Source organism: Juglans regia, chromosome 8 (genome assembly GCF_001411555.2).
Source record: "Juglans regia cultivar Chandler chromosome 8, Walnut 2.0, whole genome shotgun sequence".
In the NCBI taxonomy this organism is placed as follows: domain Eukaryota; kingdom Viridiplantae; phylum Streptophyta; class Magnoliopsida; order Fagales; family Juglandaceae; genus Juglans; species Juglans regia.
Genome location: NC_049908.1, coordinates 24,850,264 through 24,869,250, shown reverse-complemented (window position 1 = coordinate 24,869,250; position 18,987 = coordinate 24,850,264). Strand labels below are relative to the sequence as shown.

Here is an 18,987-nt window from a genome sequence, read left to right as displayed (position 1 = left end):
GCCTCAATGCAGATTTTGTATCTCAATTTAACAAGATCTTAAAAAAATTATTTAAAATATAAATAATTCATTATATTACTTATAAAAAAATCATTTTATTAAATATTAAATTTAGTATTATAAAACCTTCCACACATTAAAAATTATAAAAATTATTTAAAATCTTGTTTAATGAAATTGTTTTTATTTTTGTTTTTTAAAAATTAAAAAAAATACATCATTTTTATTTTTGAGGCCTACATAAGGTCGGGGCCTTAGACAATGGCTTAAATGACTTTATTATTGAACCAATCTTGACGTACTCACGACTACAATTATCATAAAGAGGCAGAAGTTTTTGTCTGAAGTTCCAGAAAGATAAGACCCTGGAAAGACTTCCAGCGGGCACGCGAGCGGTAAGGCTCAGGCGGCCCTGTAGCAAGATCCAAGGAAAATTTCTATTTACATTAGAAAACAACAGGAAAGAAAAAAAAAACCACAAACAAAGGAAAGTCATATTATTCATAATTTTCTCACAGTATATATAGAGTAAAGTCCTCAATCAAACGGTCACCAACACAAATAGAGAGGGACAATCTCTCATTTTCACAAGAAGTTTCCCTTTTCTTGGTGTAACACAATGGGGCATAAAGTACGTTAGAATCTTATATTGCCCCTAGTTGTAGGCACAAAGATGCATCATAAAGTACATTAGAAAACTTTATTGCCAATAGAACAACTAGTGATATATATATATATATATATGTATGTGTGCGTAGTTTGACCTTAAAATGGCTATCTTTTCAGACCCATGAGGAGTAGCAGTAATCCGAGGTAGTCAAAATTGTATGCCAATCTGATGAATTTCAGCTTAAAACTGTTCCACGGTGGATACCTGGGCTCAATTTCTGGGAAGAAGCTTCTTTGCAGAACCGCTTTTTCATGGCTGAAAGTATCAAAAGAGTACTTACCATGGTAACTTCCAAAGCCACTCTGACCAACACCTCCAAATGGTAAAGCATCACATAAAAACTGCAAGCATAGTTAGACATTGCAGAGACTTAAGTTTTTCTGTCTATTCTTTATTATAGATTGATATGAAAGTAGACTTGTGAGAGAAATCAAGCAGTACTTGTATCATGGTATCGTTGAAGACCACACTTCCCGATGATGTTTCTGCTAAGATCTTTCTCTTCAATGTTTCATCCTTTGTGAAGGCATAAATGGCAAGAGGTTTTGACCTTGAATTTATTATGTCAATGCTTTCTTGAATTTTATCTATCTGTGTAAGGAGCAGCAATGTTTTAGGGACTTTAAAATAAGAGTTTTTTTTTTTTTTTTTTCTATTTTACTGAAGAAAAAGTAAACAAAAAGTAAGAGGAGTCTATTTGTTCTCACAGTGATTATTGGGAGCAGTGGGCCAAAGATTTCTTCGGTCATGATTTCAGCCTCAAGTGGAGGGTTTAATAATATTGTGGGCTCAATAAACCTGTAAAAGTTACTGATAAGATAGACAAACTACCACAATTTCTAATCATCTGGGTTGCTGTGCATGTAAAGCAAAACAATAACAGACTCTGGAATTTAATTTCCAAGCTCAGGAAGATCAAACAACTTTCCTGCCTCCCTAACTAGTAGTGGGTTGCAGACTATTTTTCCTTATTTTACTATAATCATATCATCCAAACAACTGCAAAGAAGGTTAGAGCACATCAATGTGATATGCACAGGCCCTGGGTGGGGAGGAGTGGGGTGTGGGAAGATACAGACAACTTACAGGTTTTCCTCATCTGATGAACCGCCATGGACAATTGAATCTGCAACAAGAGGGTCTTCGAGCAGATTCCGCAATCTCTCAAAGTGGTGCTTGTTTATTATTCGGGCATTGCTCTTTGAGCTTTTTGGGTTCTCTCCATAGAACTTCTTGATTGTCTTCTTTAATAATTCTATCTAAAAGACGAGAGCATATGATGTAAAATGCACTTCAAAACCAGTAGTATTCAGCATATTATAAAGAGACAATTAGTAGGGAAAGATTATCATCATTACCAGAGTAGATTTGAAATTGTCTTCTACGAGTACATAATCTACTCCTATACATGCCTGCCCGCTGCATGCCCCCCACTTCGCTCCTACAATTCGTTTGACTGCCGCCTTGAAGCCAAAACATGAACAAAAACAAAATAAATAAACTCTAAAATTCAGTGAAAAAAGTATTCAAACACATCAAGCCAAACAACCTTCATATCAGAAGGATTGGAGAGGGAATCAAGAATTGCAGGACATTTTCCTCCCAGCTCTAGAGTAACAGGTGTCAAATGCTTTGCAGCAGCAGTCATGACAAGACGCCCGACTCGTGAGCTTCCTAAAGACATATTGCTCAACCACATAAGAAAGAACTACTATTCTGATGAATTACACTGTTGTGAAAAGAATAAACTTTACACAATTATCATTTCTGGTTGAACATCAATTTTGGCTCGAAACTCTGGCACTTCAGCTTTTGTTATACATGCAAAGTGTAATGGAAAAGAAGTGATACCGGTAAAGAAGATCTTGTCCCATTTGTGCTGCAGTAGTTCGTTACCTACATCTGCTCCACCCTCAAATACTTTAATGGCACTGTTGTCCAAGTAAAGGGGGAGAGTTTTAGCCAGAAAAGAAGAGCATGCCGGAGCATTCTCTGATAGTTTTAGAACCACTGCATTTCCTGCAGATATGGCTCCTATCAGTGGGTCCAGTGCCAGGGCTGCATCAGAGAAGAAGATGGTTGATGTTTGGCTAATTGCAGTGCTTACCAACTATGCATTTTGTAGCTATTATATCTACAAATTAGTATACGAATCCGATTTGCAATGTGGCACCATGTCAGCTGTCAGCATATATTCAACTTATCCCTGATGTGGTATGAATCCAATTAGATTACATTTTGGTCAAGCTTGAATATTTCCATAAACAGCTCACTGCTAGTTCATGGTGTGTTGGTACAGTAGATGTAGATAAATTGTATGCACAAGTCTTTTGCCTTTAGGTATCAAGGACGAGGAGGCCAAAACAGGGGTGCCAAGCATATAAACTATTCATTCATTATGCCAATAATAGTATGGTAACATAAACGAGCAGAAAACTAGAGCTCTCAAAACAGGATAATTTCATAATTTTTATGAGTCTTTATGAGCATCATATGAATTCTACTAAGACAAGTAATTATTAGGTAGTCCTATAGTATGGACACGTGATGCTCGCATTCTATCATGGGATGTCATGTCAATTCAAATTAGTGCTTATGGAAGTAACTTCAATTACATGGCATTTCGTGATAGGATGGGAGTACCACATTATTTGTACTCGGGAATAGCTAATAATTTTCTACTAGGACTAAGCATGCGTGCGGCAAGGTGATTCTCAAATCCTATTAGGCTATTAGTTGGGCTATGCAACAACACAATATCTTTGCTGCTCAAGAAATGATTGAACTCACAGATAGGGAAGTTCCAAGATGAAAGTACGAGAACAACTCCAAGCGGTTCGGGCAGCACTTCTCCTTTTGCTGGGAAGAAAAGCAGCGGTATATGTCCCTGCCCAAAATGCATAATCAGCAATTATAACAGAACATAACCCCAAATCAGCATTGTTTTTTAGTCCCCGCATGTTTGATCATCACAGAACTTATTCTGTTGCTTCTAGAGAACTCCAAAACGGAATATCACCCTCTAAACAGTATTAAATTAGGAACCAGTAAAGTGATAGTGTACATCTAATCTTAAAAGCTTAGTGTTGCGTGAGAATTAACTATGATATCAGCAATCTATTTATGCTAGTCTAAGTACTTAATAAATAACCGAACTGAGAGAAATAGTAATAATATAAATTCAATTCGACTTGAGAATTACAAGAAATGCATTGACTCATGATATGCTAATCTTGGCCAAGCTTCAACTCCAACCAGAGGGCCCAAAAAAACTTGAAACCTTTATTACAGATTGTATATCTTTCATATCTTTTCTGTACATGTCATCGATTCGTCCTAGCTGGACCCTTTTACTTAGTAAGTGCTCTTCCTGCCTCCCTAATAAACTTAGCAAAAAACAAAAAAAAAAAAACAGTCGCGATCTATTAAAAAAAATCATAGAAATCTATCTCGTATCCTTAATAATTTCTAAATTTTTTTATTCAAAAGCTTGTTCCCAAAAGTTTTCGAAAGGTGAAAAGATGTATTTTCTAAAGGACAATGATACCTTCCAACAAGTTAACAACCGGTTTACAAGCGAGACAATAAAATTATTTTGTAAAATTATAAGATATTTTTTATATCATTTTTTTGTTTTTTTTTTTATTATCTAAGTTGTAAACAGATTTGTCATTAACTGGGAAGACTATCATTATTCTTTTCAAAAATGATATTTTTCTCTATCATCTATTAGTACTTTCAATATCTTCCATATCCTTTCTAATTATGATTTTGAGACTCATAATCACAACTTATGCCTAGTTTTCACAACTCTTCTCATCTCATAACATTTCCTCGTTACAATTTTTTCAAATTCTCGAACAAAATAAAATAAACAATTCAACTTCATTCAAATCCTAAAATAAAAATAATATTAAAAAAATATATTCAAACAATATTCTAAGTACTCGGCCAATCAACATGTTAAAACATTTTTTAATTATATCGATAGTGTTCTTTCTTGATACTCCTCAAAAATAAAATTGCTTCCGCCACCGAGTCCAGCCTCATCGCAGATCCATATGCTGGAAACTTCTTCAACCCCAAAATAAAGAAAAGGAAAGGAAAAATTGGGTTTTGTAGGGCATCGCTCAGGAATTAAAAATTATAAAGAAAAAAACGGAAACAGTTTTAATTACCTTCTTAGGGGCCATCCATTTCTCCATATTATTCAACGCAAAGCGGGCTGATTTTATCACCACCCCAATCTGCAGCAGAGCAAGTAGTGATATTTAGTAAACAAACACTTTTCCCGACTTTTTACTACTATTTACTATTATTTAACATTTTATCATTAATTTCTCACTGCTATTTACAAATCATCCCAGAACACCTCCCTAATCTAATTTGCGCACCCAGTTTTTGCAACTCCAGTACAGTTTCATGGGTATGATTGGCTAAGGCTTACAATAATCGCAGCAGATCTTCCTTTACCTCATCACGGTAAGCTTCAACTGGATGCTTCCCGAGATCCTGATGGAGAGCTTCGAATATCACTTCTTCTTTATGACTGATGAGGTCAAGGAGGGCTCTGAGCTGGTTTTTCCTCCATGCAACGCTTCGGGTTCTTCCACTATTGAAGGTTTTCCTTAACTCGGCTAAGCTTTTCTCTACTTCTCCCATGGTTACGTTTGTAGAGAATTCTGTTCTCGCTCCTCTAATTTCTAAAAATGGTCTGAAATCAACTTGAGACTCCGTATTAATTGTTCTGGGTATGGGTCTCTGTACACACTTGTCCAGCTGCACGAGGTCGGCTCGTCAAGATTTCTAGCTTTAATTGATTCATTAAATTCACGTGAAGGTGTTGGTTTTAGTTGTTTGACATAATCGCCGATCGGCAGTTTGGTGAAAGATGCAATTCAATGTATTAATTGCATTCACCGTAAAATAATGGGACTTTTGTTTTCCGCCAACCCAGTTACTCACCGAAATAGTAATACTATTCGTCATCTTAATTTTTATTATTTTTTTATTATCTTATAATATGTTATTAAATAATTAGAAATTATTTATTATATTTTATTTATAAACTTATCATTTAATACTACATCATGGAATGATGATGGAAGTTAAGATGATAAATAAATTTTTTCCAACTGAAAAATACTTGACGCTGAAGAAATTCATGAACCTAACTCATCTCATAAAATCGGTTCTACAAGAGAGAATTACTCATTACTTATAAATATGCCCAAGACCTTGTCCACAACCAATGTGAGATTATTCATCAACACCCTACCTCACGTGCAGGCCAGTATTTTTTCTAGTTTTTGTCACGAGGTAAGTAGTATGGGCCCTCATTCGTCCTGTGGCAGGCTCTGATACCATGAAGAAATTCATGGGCCTAACTCATCTCATAAAACTGGTTCTACAAGAGAGAATTACTCATTGTTTATAAACATACACAAGACTTTATCCATAACCAATGTGGAATTATTCATCAACAGACGCAACTGGTATGGTTTATGAAAAACGAGAAATATTAATCACATCATCCATTAGATTTAGGAGATATTTTAGGTGTGGTTTAGATTCATAGATGAATTGAGATGATTTGTAAATAGTAGAATAAAAATTAAATTATTTATTATATTTTGTGTGGAAATCTGAAAAAGTTATTTTGAGATTTGAAAGAAATTAAATTATTTATTATATCTTGTGTGAGAATTTGAAAAAATTGTAATGATGAAATGAGATGAATTGAAGTGTATTTTGAATGCAAACGAGACCCTAGGTACATTATTTGGATAATGAGTTGTGATGGTTTATGGATATTAATAAAATATTTTATGAATAGTAGTAAAATAGTTTTATTCAAAATATTTAATGAGATTTTGGATAATAAGAAGAAAAAAATTGAATAAAAATATTATAAAATTAAAATAATGTTATAATATAATTTTAAAATATAATTTTTATTTCGAGATTTGAAAAAAATTCAATTGTGTTTTATGTTTTGTTTTGAAGTTTGAGAAAATTATAATAATTAAGTAATGATTAAATGAAAATATTGAAAATTAAAAATTAAAAAAGTATTTGTACTTATGATATTTGAATATTGAGATGACATGTGATAAGATGAAATGAAATGAGATTAGATCATGGAAATATCTCTATCCAAATCAGGCCTTATATAAATGGGAATAAATATTATAGGACACATTTCGATTAATTCCTATCCATATTGTTTTGACTCATTAACGAAACTTGCTAGTGTGAGAAACAGTTATCAAATATAAATAGTAATCTTCTTTTAAAAGATTAAATTAATGATCATCTAGCTCATAAAATATTAAAAACAATGTTTTAGTCACAAACTTATTTTATAAAAATAAATTCACAAATTAATCTATTTTAATGTGATATATTATTATAAAATTATTTTTATTATAAAATAAATCTAATGTATCACATGAAATGACATTATTTTGTAAATTTTATTTTTATAATTGTAGTTCCATCTATTATATAAAGTGATGTAACAATGAGTGCCAAGATAGCAATTTTAAAATATATAAAAATATTATATATAGTTTTAAAATGTGTAAATTTTACATATTTAATTTTCAAAAAATAAAATCTATAATTAAAAAAAATACAAGATTACTCGTTCTAAAATTATAAATATCATTTCTATTAATTAATTTGAGAATATATCAAGTGTCATGATGTGACAGTGGGTTGCCACCAAGTTATCATTTCTCTTCGTGTGTGTAAGGGTGGGTAGCAAAGGCCTGCCCCCGTCCGCCTCGCATGGAAGACCCCTAGCAGGGGCGGGGGATGGGCTAACCCCAGTGGGACCTCGCCCCTCTCTCCTCGCCCCTCCCTTATTTAATATAAAAAATTATATTTTTAATATTAATATAAATAATTTATATAAATATTTTGTATATAGATATATACTATTTGTTAAAAACTTGAAATTGAATTTAAATTAATGGTTGTCTCGTCCTTCTAGACCAACCTTTATATAGGAGGTCAAGATAATATAATAGTCATACTCAAGCAATGTGAGACTTATTGTAGGCCAATGCAATCTAAAATACAACTCTAATGAGTTTGTATTCTTTTTGAATGTACAAGTTTTAATTTATAATTTTAATTATATTATAATTTGGGCATAAAAAAAAATTTTAGACCCAAAAATAATTTATAGACCCAATGGGTCATTGGGTTGAGTCGGGGCAGGGCGGGGTGCGGTTTCAACCCACCCCACGATATCGGGGTAGGGGGCCCCGTCCCAGTTTTCCCGTGTTGGGGGCAGGGTTGGAAATCCTCCCCCGCATGGTGCTGGGTGGGGTGCGGGGGTGGGTCCACCCCGTCCCGCACCATGCGGGTAGTACCCCTACGTGAGTGAATAGACAATTTTTATATATGATTATGAACTATTACTTTAAGAAAGATATTTTTGTACTTTGAATATATTTAGGTCCTAGAGAGTAACATGTTACTCTGAATGCATTTAGATCCGAGAGAGTAATATGGAGTTATCACTAATATTCATTGTAAATATTCATTAAATAGAAAGAAATGGGGATACATATTTTTTAACTATTACTCTATTAATTTATGACTAAGAGCATTCCATCTGGTTCTCTATAAAATTTCTTAACTTTTAACTAAAATACACAATTCTTTAAATTTTATCCAAAATTTTACCTATCTATAAAAAATCTCTTACATCTCATTCTATACATTTTTCTTGTTCTATTAAAATAACTTTTTCATATTCTTTCTTTATTACTTTTTTCTCTAACTTCCATTTTCATTCTTAACTACTAACTCTTCTGTCTTTTTCCTCTTGTTTTAAAAAAATCACATTCTACTATATTTTGTAAACACTTTATACGATTTTTACCCGAATACAATAATACTTTTTATATTAATACAATATTATGAATAATAATTTTTTTTAAATATGTGCAATTTCCAACACGATAATATTTTTTAATATATTTTTGTCCGTATATATAAGTAATATTTTATTTGTATTGTGTAAAGGTAACAACTTTTATTTTTCATCCAACGTTTAATTCTTTTCAGCCTTCCACCAACGGTAACGTTTGTTATACTTTCTCCAATGGTAACATTTGTTATCCTTTCTCTAACGGTAACATTTTGTTGGTCTTTTCTTCAATGCTAACATTTTTTATCTTTTCTCTAGAGATAACATTTTTTATTCTCTCTCCAACAGTAATATTTTTTGTCATCTCTCCAATGGTAACATTTTTTTTTTATCTCCAACAGTACAGAACAATGAAATAACACAAAACAATGGAACAATACAGAACAATGAAATAACATGGTTGCAATGGAACAACACAGAGCGATGAAGGAGCATAGAGCAATGAAACAAGTAGTTCGCAATTAAACAACACAGAGCAATGGAACAACATAGAGCAATGAAACTGCATAGAACAATGAAATAACATGGTCGCAATGAAACAACACAAACCAATGAAACAACACATAGTAATGAAATAACACTGAGCAATTAAACAACACAAAGCAATTAAACATCACAGCGCTATGAAACTGCATAGAGCAATGAAGCTGCACATAACAATTCACATCACAGAGCAATTCAAAGCACATAACAATGAAATTGCACAGAGCAATGAAACAACACAGACCAATCCAACATCACAGAGCAATTGAAGAGCACATATCAATCCAACAGCAAGCAAAAATATCTAGGGTTTTCTTTATCATAATTTGCAATATGTAGATCTATGGAAAATAGTCCCAAATCTAAGCATAAAAAATGGCAATATCAGCACATGGAGGAATAAATTACTCAGAAAAATCTAGGGTTTTATTTTCCTAAATTGAAATTCAAAAATCAATGGAAAATAGCCTCAAATCTAAGCATAGAAAATGATTATTACATCAATGGAGGAAATACATTGCAACAAAAATTAAAAAAAAAAAGTATTTATTTGAAGGAGATATGAAAAACCGAAGGAAATCTATGATTTTTTGTCAAAACGTTCAATCTGAAAATCTAGCCATGAAGGAACTTTATTCTCAGTGAAATGGGATAGAGAAGTTCAGTGCAAACAACCATGGAGGATCCCGAATGGATGAAATTTCAAAACCGCATGAAGCCGAATCATCAGTGTGTACGAATGAGAATGGGGGAACCTAGCAATGGAGGAATGAGAGAAGGGATAGGGATACTTACTGTGATGAACCGATGGAGAAGTTGCTGTCGATGGTGGCTGCGGTGCGAGGAAGGGGCAAAAACGACGAAGGCACCCAATGGTCAAAGGGAGGGAGATGGGGAGCAACGAGTAGCAGGCAATGAAAATAACAATTCTCGATGTATAGTGGATCCCCAAATGATCCACTGTAGCATTCGGATTCTACCTAGGGGTGCTACTCGCACCCTACGGGGTGGGGCCACCCCTTCCCCTTCCCCGCACCCCGCCTCGCATGGGTGTTGAATATATTTTTATTTTTGACGGATGTTGAATATATTTTTATTGGTCTTGCTAATTACGTTAGAATCATTAAATATTTTTGGATTAGGTGAAATCTTTTTAAAGGCCAAGGAAAATTGGTGAGACAAGTTAGATTATTTTAGAGGTTGAATTGGGAGCCCAAAACTAAGGGAAAAAGCCCAATCAACTCTCAAAACCCAAGCCCATGAAGCCAGGAACCAGTTTCCACATTAGGCACGTTCCATGTTTCATGCCATGCACGTCTCTCATGCACAATTACCCTTCTTTTTGTTCTCATCTAGAGTTTTTCCAATCAATTCTATAAATACACATATTTCTCTCATGCAAAAGAAGTTGCAGCAACCTAAGTTTTTTAGTGAATCACCTCCTTCACGTAACTGCTATTTTCTTTCACTCAAAAACCACCGTGTGATAGCCCCACCGCCCATCCCATTGCCAAATCGTGAACCCCCAGTCCAGTTGTTGCCTCCACAAGGCTATTACTCCACGCCTTGGTCACTTAAATTTGCCAGTCCAGTCGAGTTCCCTCCTACACAATGAAATCCGCCAGCCCACTACCCAACCAATACATAACCGCAGCACTACCTCTGTTTTTACACACTCAAAACATAGTTTTTATACCCCATCGTGAGTCAAAAACCAATGCACCTCGCCAGCCCCTCCATGTTGTTGCCACCTGCATGAAAAGGGCCGCCGGGCACCTCAAGCCACCCCAGACTGTCGCACGCCTCCTCTTTGTCTCATGGTGAGTTTCCATTCTCTCTCACGCCGAGCTCTCTTTTCGTCTATCTCTCTCTCATTCTCTCTCGTGCTTAACTGCTCAGCTCGACTGCATCTTCATCGCACCACCTTCAGGCAACTTCCACTGCATCTCTCTGCTCCATGCCCAACGTAAACTTCAATGAAGTGCTCAGACGCACGGAGCCTTTGGTTTTGGTTTCTTGCTTGGATAGGTACATCCGCACAACACTGCTAGCTGAAGCTTTTTGTTGCTTTTGAATCATTTAGGTTCTCCTTTTTCAAAATACACATTCGTATCTTCGGTATTTACAAGTCTGCCATTACAACCAATGGGCTTAACTCGTGCTGGGTTTATTTTTGGTTAATGCTTGGTTTATTTCAAAAGCTTGTTAATGTTTTAAGGTGTTTTGGGCTTAACTTTTAAGTTAGATTTGTTTTATCATGAGCTTAGTTTTATATTGCACATTCATGAATTTAGAAAGCGATGACATTTTAGGATTAAGAGAATTTTTAGTTTTTGAAGAATTAAAATAGGCATTTCAGGTGTAAATACGAGCTGACTGTTCAATTGGAAATTTACTCAAGCTATATGATTTTTTGTGAGGAACTTTACGAGGTGACGATTGATATTCCCTTAGCGTTGCTGTGAGGAAATTCTGAGAAACTAAGAAGTCCAGGTAAACAGAGTTTCTATGCTAGACTTTGCATAAAAATAAAATGGGCTGAGGTTGATTTTTGAAAAATATGCATGTGTTTTTATGAAAAGAAATTCGAAATGATCTCAGTTATTTGTTCTACATTACTCATGAAATTCTGTATAAGAATAAAGTATTTTCTGGTATGATTAGTTTAGACATGAGCTTATTTTTAGCATTCTATTATTGAATTGAGAAAAATGAGCGAATATGAAAATTTGATAATTTTTGCATGTGACCTGAAGATGTTCTAAATATGTTTTGGAAAATGTGAAATGATCTGAATTTTAGTACTCTGCTTTGATATGATATGTCACCTGAAAAACCTTTGGCATGACTTTCTGATTCTGTTTTGACTTTGATTCTGGTTCTGATGTGGTGATTCTGATTTTGTTTTGCTTTGATATTTGACCCTATCACAAGTTACAATAGTGACCTCTGGCCCTGTTACGAGATATAATAGTGACCTATAACCCTGTCACGAGACATAATAGTGACCTCTAATCTTGTCATGGGACATAATAGTGACATTTGGCCCTATCACGGGATATATTAATGACCTCTGACTCTAACACGATATATATTAGTGGTTTTTGTTCTGAGTACAATCGCTTTGTTATCATGCTGATTTATGTTCTGCTTGGCTTTCCGCAGAATGCACAACCCTACCACGACGGTTAAACATAGTCTTTGTTCTAATATGATGCTTTGATATGTTATGATAAGATGATGATGTTTAGTCATGTTAGGCCAAACGATATTTTTGAATATTAACACTTTGAAGTGTCGCTCTGATATTCTGATAATATGATTTTGGATATGCATTTCTGAAATTAAAACGTTTTATTCTACATTCTGAATTCTGTGAAAATACTCATATTTACATGCATATTAATATATGTTCTCTGCTTATTGAGTTGTTGATAGCTCATCTCTTATCTCCACAATTTTTGTTTTTAGATAATTTTGATGGTTCGGTTAGAGAACAAGAGTAGGAAGTTTTAGTAAGGTGTGATGATAGTAGATGAACAAGTGTCATTTGGTACAAGTATTTGGGTCATGTTTAGTAGAGCAATTGTTTTCGGTTATTTTTCATATGTTATGGATATTTTTTAGTTTTTGGTGGGTTTTTAATTTATTTTATTGAGAATTTTCTTTAGTATCCCTATGAAGGAACATGAATATTTGTGTTGAATATTTTATGGAGTTCTGGATTATATATAATTGTGCTATTGAAGAGGATATTTAGTATTAAAAGCTAACTCTCGAGACTTCTGGGATCGGAACATTAAAAGGTAGTGCATATTACCTACCAATATTGGTTGATTTGTTGTCAGGTGAACTTAAGTTGCACCACTAAGCGGGCAGTCTAGACAGATGCCAATTTATTTAATTTCCACAGAGTATAAAATTTAAGATTCTGAACAACAAAATTAAATTGAAACTGCAATAACACAGAAAAAATAAGGTAGACGCGTCAAACTAGTGGGCAAAAAGAATGAAGAGAAAGAAAGAAAGCATAAAAACTGCCCCCTTATTGCAAGCAAAGCATGCTATGCTTTTGGATTGACCTCAGCATGAATATTCTTTTATTTTTTCTTTGGATAGGTAATCTCAGAAATAATTCCTTTTGGTGGATATGAGGAGTTCCTTCATTCAGCCTAGTCCTATACCTAATCACAAGTAAATAAATAAAAAGGTAAATGGTAAGACACAAGCAAACATTACCATCAAGACCTAAATCTCACACACTAAAAAAATAAAAAAATAAAAAAAAGGTATTTGTGACTTTTTTTTCAACGAAAAAGATTATTTACGATGAAAATAGATTAATTTTAATTGAAAATAATCATTTCATTAAAAATAACTAGTCGTAAATAAATAATTTTTTTTATAGTGATAGAGAAACATTACCGGCATGGCCTTCCAACATGCCCAACATGTGGAAAAATATTAATACTTTGTTTAAGGTTTTAGTAATTAATTAAGAATTATGAAAAGAAATGTGCATTGAACAAAACAATAAATCTTCTCAACCTCTTCATATTCTATATTCTATATTTTTTTAATTTTTATTATTTTTTCTTTTATTAAATATTTATTATATGAATAATAAATAAATAAATTTAAAAAGATTAAACTCAAAAATTTTAAAAAAAAATTAAAAAATTTAAAACAATATAAAATATAAAGTGCCATAGGAATTATATAACAAAATTCTGAACAGAAACATTACAACCAACAAATAAAGTTATAAATGTTTTTGGTTTATAAAAATATTACATGATTTATGGGGAATGGTTTGGACAAAAACTGGCATGTCAGCTGCAACCACAGTTACTTTATATAAACCAATGAAGTTGAAACTTGTGTACAACTGCAGTGACTCAAAACAAAAAGGTATAAAAAATACCCATAAATGGCTAAATGCTGTGGCAAGGGGGATTCACTTTGTGGATTGTAACACTAAGGAGATGTTTGGGTTTAAAAATGATTTGAGATGAATTGAGATGTATTATAAATAGTAGTGAGATTTGTGAGTTAAAGTTGCTGAATAATAATAAATAATAGTGAGATGAGTTGAGATGAACTTCGAATCCAAACGTCTCCTAAATTGTATAAATTCAACAGTGAAAAATGATATGTGCCATGTGGCATGCGATGATTGTGAATGCAATGGATGGTAATAATGAAGACTCTAGGGAGCATAATTGCAGAAGAACCACCATATTCAATATTCTCTCTGGGAAAAGATCTTTTGTCCACTTAATTTGACCGTCGGTTATTTTTTATTTAATAATTAAAAAAATAATTTTAAATATATTAATATATTTTTTAAAAAAATATTTAAATATATTAAAAAAATATAAAAATAAAAATATATATTTTATCTATCGATCAAATTGAATGGACTAGTCTAGACGGAGTAGCCCGACTCTCTATCTTTTGCTTGCAGTTTAATTAATCAAAGCATGATGTAAATTGGAACTTTGGTTTTCATGAAAAAGAAAGAAGAAAATATCTCAGTTGTGAGGTGGTGGCTAGGGTATGTTTGAGTAGTAAAAATATTTGAGAAGTGTTAAGAATGTTTATGAATAATTATGAATAGAGATTGGAGTGAGTTTGTAGATCTTATTGAGAATATTTTAAGTCGTTTGGATGTATGAAGTATGTTGAGTTGTTGACTTTTAAATAAGTAGTTGAAAAATGTGTGGGTTTCATAAATATTATAGTGATTTTATTTTTAGTAATAAATATTATAGTGATTTTATTATAGTGATTTTTTAATATTAATTAATATTGTAGTGATTTTATTTTATTTTTTTATATATAATAATAAATATTATAATGATTTTATTTTTAATTTATATATAATAAGGATAAATATTATAATGATTTTATTTTCATATATATAATAGTGATAAATATTATAGTGATGTTATTTTTTATTTATATATTATAGTGATTTTATTTTTTATTTATATATTATAGTGATTTTATTTTTTATTTATATATAATAGTGATAAATAGTGATTTATTTTTTCTTTATATATAATAGTGATTTTATTTTTTTATTTATATATAGTAGTGATTTTATTTTTTATTTATATATTATAGTAATTTTATTTTTTATTTATATATAATAGTGATAAATATTATAGTGATTTTATTTTTTATTTATATATTATAATGATAAATATTTATAGTAATTTTTGAAAAGACTTTAATACAAAAATAGTTTATTGCGTTTAACATATGAAATATTTTTAATAATATAAAAATACTTAAAAAAAAGTTGAGGTATTTTACTGCTTCCAGATTCGCTCAACCAGGTCTGACTCTGAGGAGGCCTCTATCAACCACATATTGCATATATTTTCCTGTATAAAGTAGAAGTATTTTTGAAGTACCAAAAGTCTTGTACTTTCAGGGCAATTTTGCTTTTTTCATAAGAGATAAAAGTAGAAAATATAAGTATATTTGAATTGAGTAATGTTATATATAGTCGTAGAATGTGTAAACATCTTGCAGTTATTTTGAAAAAGAGTGTGATCTACTATTAAAAAATTAATTTCTTTTCATGTCGATCTTATATTTATCTATTTTTTTTCAAAGCGACTGCACAGCGCTTGTATACTCACGATTATAAATATCATTTCTCATTTGGATTATGCAGTTTTCTGTACAGGTTATTTAGTACACTATTCGATTTTATGCAGATTTAATTGGTTTAAATTGATTCATCAAGATTTGAGTTCTGTTTGTTTATATTCAATAACTGTATAGGGTTTGAGTTAGTCTATATCTTTTTTTGATATCTAGATTTAGATTCTATAATTATATATAATCCTTATGCATCTGCTTATAACCACGGTATTCCTTCGTCATAAGTGAGGGCTATCAATAAAATTAGAATATCATTATCTTCTTAAAAAAAACATTAAACATAATATGATTATTAATATGATTATTAAGATAGTTTTAAGTATATATGCAAAAACTCAGATTCGATAGCCCAAGATATTGCAGACATCATAAGTTGTGAAAATACTCGATCGGAGTGAGAAGAATAAAAACATTTTCTAATAAAAAGTTTAAAGAGTAATCAAATGCATGTCTTAGGTTCTATAAAGAGGAACATCATTCCCAAACTTGATTGAGGCACAAGACCAGAGGCTTGCAGGAGACTCAAGTCCGATCAAACAAAAATGCTGCAACTACAGTTTTGCATTTTTGAAATGTTGGCTTTTGGCTTTTTTAATGCCCCGTTTGTTTTTATAAAATTTTTCATTTCATCTCATCTAATCATTACAATTTTATCAAATTTTTACATAAAATAAAATAAACAATTTAATTTTTTCAAATCTCGAAATAAAAATAATATTAAAAAAATATATTTTAACGATATTTTATTCAATTGTCATGTAAGACATTTCTTCAACTAAAACCCATCCATCATCCCACCATTGCTCATTGAGTGAGGAGATGGGAAATACTCATCCCATAATGATCATTGAGTTTAAGGGACACTGCATATTCACTATGAAATTTCTGGACGGTCACACAAAGTTCAAGCTAATTGCAATTTAACATTTATATCAAACACTGACCAATTGAGTCAAGAAATACAAGCACAGTAAAAACAATCAAACCCAATAGCATGTAAGAACAAGACAAAGAAAAATGTCATTACAAAATAACAATAATGAATCAACTATACAACCACATCACTTGATATAACCAAGAAAAGCACTAAATTCGATTCTCGCACTTTTCTTTTTTCACATTACCTAATTTCACTCAATACCTACGCAAACTACTAAAAAAAAAAAAAACCCAAACAAGAAAGCGAGTGAAAGGGAGAGTGAAAAGTAGATTGATTTAATATCCATGGCACCGCTTTGCCGCTGCAAGCCTGCAATGTGCCTGTAGTAATACCCTCAGTTAGAGTTAGGCAACATTCTTATAACTCCAAGGAAAAAAGTAATATTCTTACAACATTCTTAGAAGCTGTAAATGTTACTTTTAGAGATAAAGCATAAACATCCAGCAACAACTTTGACTCAAAAACCAGGTGCTAAAGCCTTGTCTAGCATTTGTAAAGTTCAAAAAGAACTTTTAGTTATTATTAGTTATTATCATCCTTTCTATTATAACATGAACATTCTAACTAAGTTCATGAAACTAAAACTTGCTATGTTCTACCCCTTAGTAAACCAATATAAAGTCCATTTAACTGCTATCAACAATAAAGTCCATCCTAAGCAAAACAATCGACCTATATAATAGGAACTAGAAGAGAACAAGAAAAGAACTAGAAGTGAATGTAAAGAGATTAAACTCTAACAAACCCATCTTCTGAACTAGAAATTAGCAGCGAATCATCATCAGAAAATACCAAGCAAGTAATAGACCTATAATGAGCAAGCCATTTGCTAAGCTACCTACCAAGAAAAAAGATACTTTTAATGTACTAAGCAATACCTCCATGAGGGAGAAAGTCTCCAAGCACAAAAACCAAACCAAAGGCCATGGCAGCTACTCATACTCCAATCTGTTCCATGTCAAAATTGAGTTTGAGATATCTGTACCATTAAAGATAGTAACAATACTATCACGTTTCAAGTTAGAAAAGCGCAAACAGCTGAAAAAGTTTGACCTTGGTACCAAATCCAATTGTTTTCTTCGATTTGAATAAGTCATTTGTGTGTGAATTTTGCGGAACAAATTTAGAACTAACATCATAATCCTCTTCATGCTACTTTCTATATACCATCATGTTCTATTAAGCATCTTCGCTGTCTACTATCTTAGATAGCTGGCCAATCAAAACAAACTAACATAGTTAAAAAAAACATCCTTTAATCTTTGAGTCATAACCACAATAACTCCTATATTTCATAATAGTATATAGTAACTGAAACAAACCATGTGAAAAGATATTTCTAATCTCTACTATTGTTATTAGAACTCGCAGGCAAAAGATAAGAAGAAAGCACAAATACCGCTTAATCAAAACACAAACTCCTCTAAAAGAAAATCCATTAAGATGGATGCAAAAGCTAATAAAACTAGGGTTTGGAGATCTTCTTGCTTCTCTCCTTGTCAAAGTTTATATGGTCTAACAGTCCGCAAAAAATTCAATGGTAGAATTTCTATAGGCTTTAGGACCTCATGAAAATTCCGTAAGTTTTCACGAATTGACCAATCGCGTATGTTTTAGTCTATCAACATTGTCAGTGTTATCATTCATTATGGTGTCAGAAGCGCAATTTTATTTATTTGACATAGTTAAAAGTCTCACAATGTGATATGGTCAGCGCCATTAGATTCAGTTGTTTATTTAGGATTTTTTTATGCAATAGTCTCATTTTCAATTTTCGGACGAAATGCTTGTTCTAAAATGCGTTTTGTTTATTTTGAGGCCATTCGTAGTTGAATTTAGATAAGCGAATTGTACAGTTAGGTTAGTGTGTATATTTAAAATTTTACAGTATAAAATTTATTTTCACTTTTTCTGGAGTAAATAGTAACCTCGATAGTAGCACTTAGTGCAGTGTTTTCAAAATGAAAGTGTAGAATGTCCAAATTAGGTTAGAGAAGTTTTATTTGGACACTTGGCAAGATTTTAGCAACACTTGGTAAATAGTATTGGACACTTGTCACCAAGAAGGACCATGAGATGGATTGTGAAGGAAATCAAGGTGTGAGATCATGCCAGCTAAGCAAAACCCTATTCCATCTAACCATCCAAATTGTGTCAAAGCAAAGAGGGTTTCAACTCTAGTGAAACCCTAAATGGTTCGAATCTAATTGAAACCCCAAAAGCTTCGTTGAAATCGAAACCTGAAATGGTTTTCCCAAACCCTAAGGTTGG

At 32.3% G+C, this 18,987-nt stretch overlaps 1 protein-coding gene across 1 annotated transcript; it reads right to left on the bottom strand.

The window, feature by feature from the left end:
* Positions 1 to 473: 473 nt before the first annotated feature.
* On the bottom strand, positions 474 to 5,480 carry LOC108983652 (aldehyde dehydrogenase family 3 member F1). The gene is made up of 10 exons (XM_018955353.2): positions 5,144 to 5,480; positions 4,849 to 4,917; positions 3,461 to 3,557; positions 2,522 to 2,728; positions 2,220 to 2,344; positions 2,029 to 2,133; positions 1,757 to 1,929; positions 1,378 to 1,468; positions 1,112 to 1,261; positions 474 to 1,011 (listed from the first exon to the last, which is right to left on the bottom strand). Exons 1-10 carry the CDS (start codon positions 5,330 to 5,332, stop codon positions 775 to 777), a joined length of 1,443 nt encoding a protein of 480 aa, XP_018810898.1. The 5' UTR covers positions 5,333 to 5,480; the 3' UTR covers positions 474 to 774.
* Between the last annotated feature and the right edge of the window lie 13,507 nt (positions 5,481 to 18,987).

Bases quoted from the DNA above. Each gene is read 5' to 3' on its own strand.
- LOC108983652 (XM_018955353.2), bottom strand. From the start codon at position 5,332: ATGGGAGAAGTAGAGAAAAGCTTAGCCGAGTTAAGGAAAACCTTCAAT. The intron at 2,345-2,521 runs GTATCACTTCTT...ATATGTCTTTAG, and splicing joins GGACAAGATCTTCTTTACCG to GAAGCTCACGAGTCGGGCGT. The intron at 1,012-1,111 runs GTACTGCTTGAT...CTATGCTTGCAG, and splicing joins TCAACGATACCATGATACAA to TTTTTATGTGATGCTTTACC.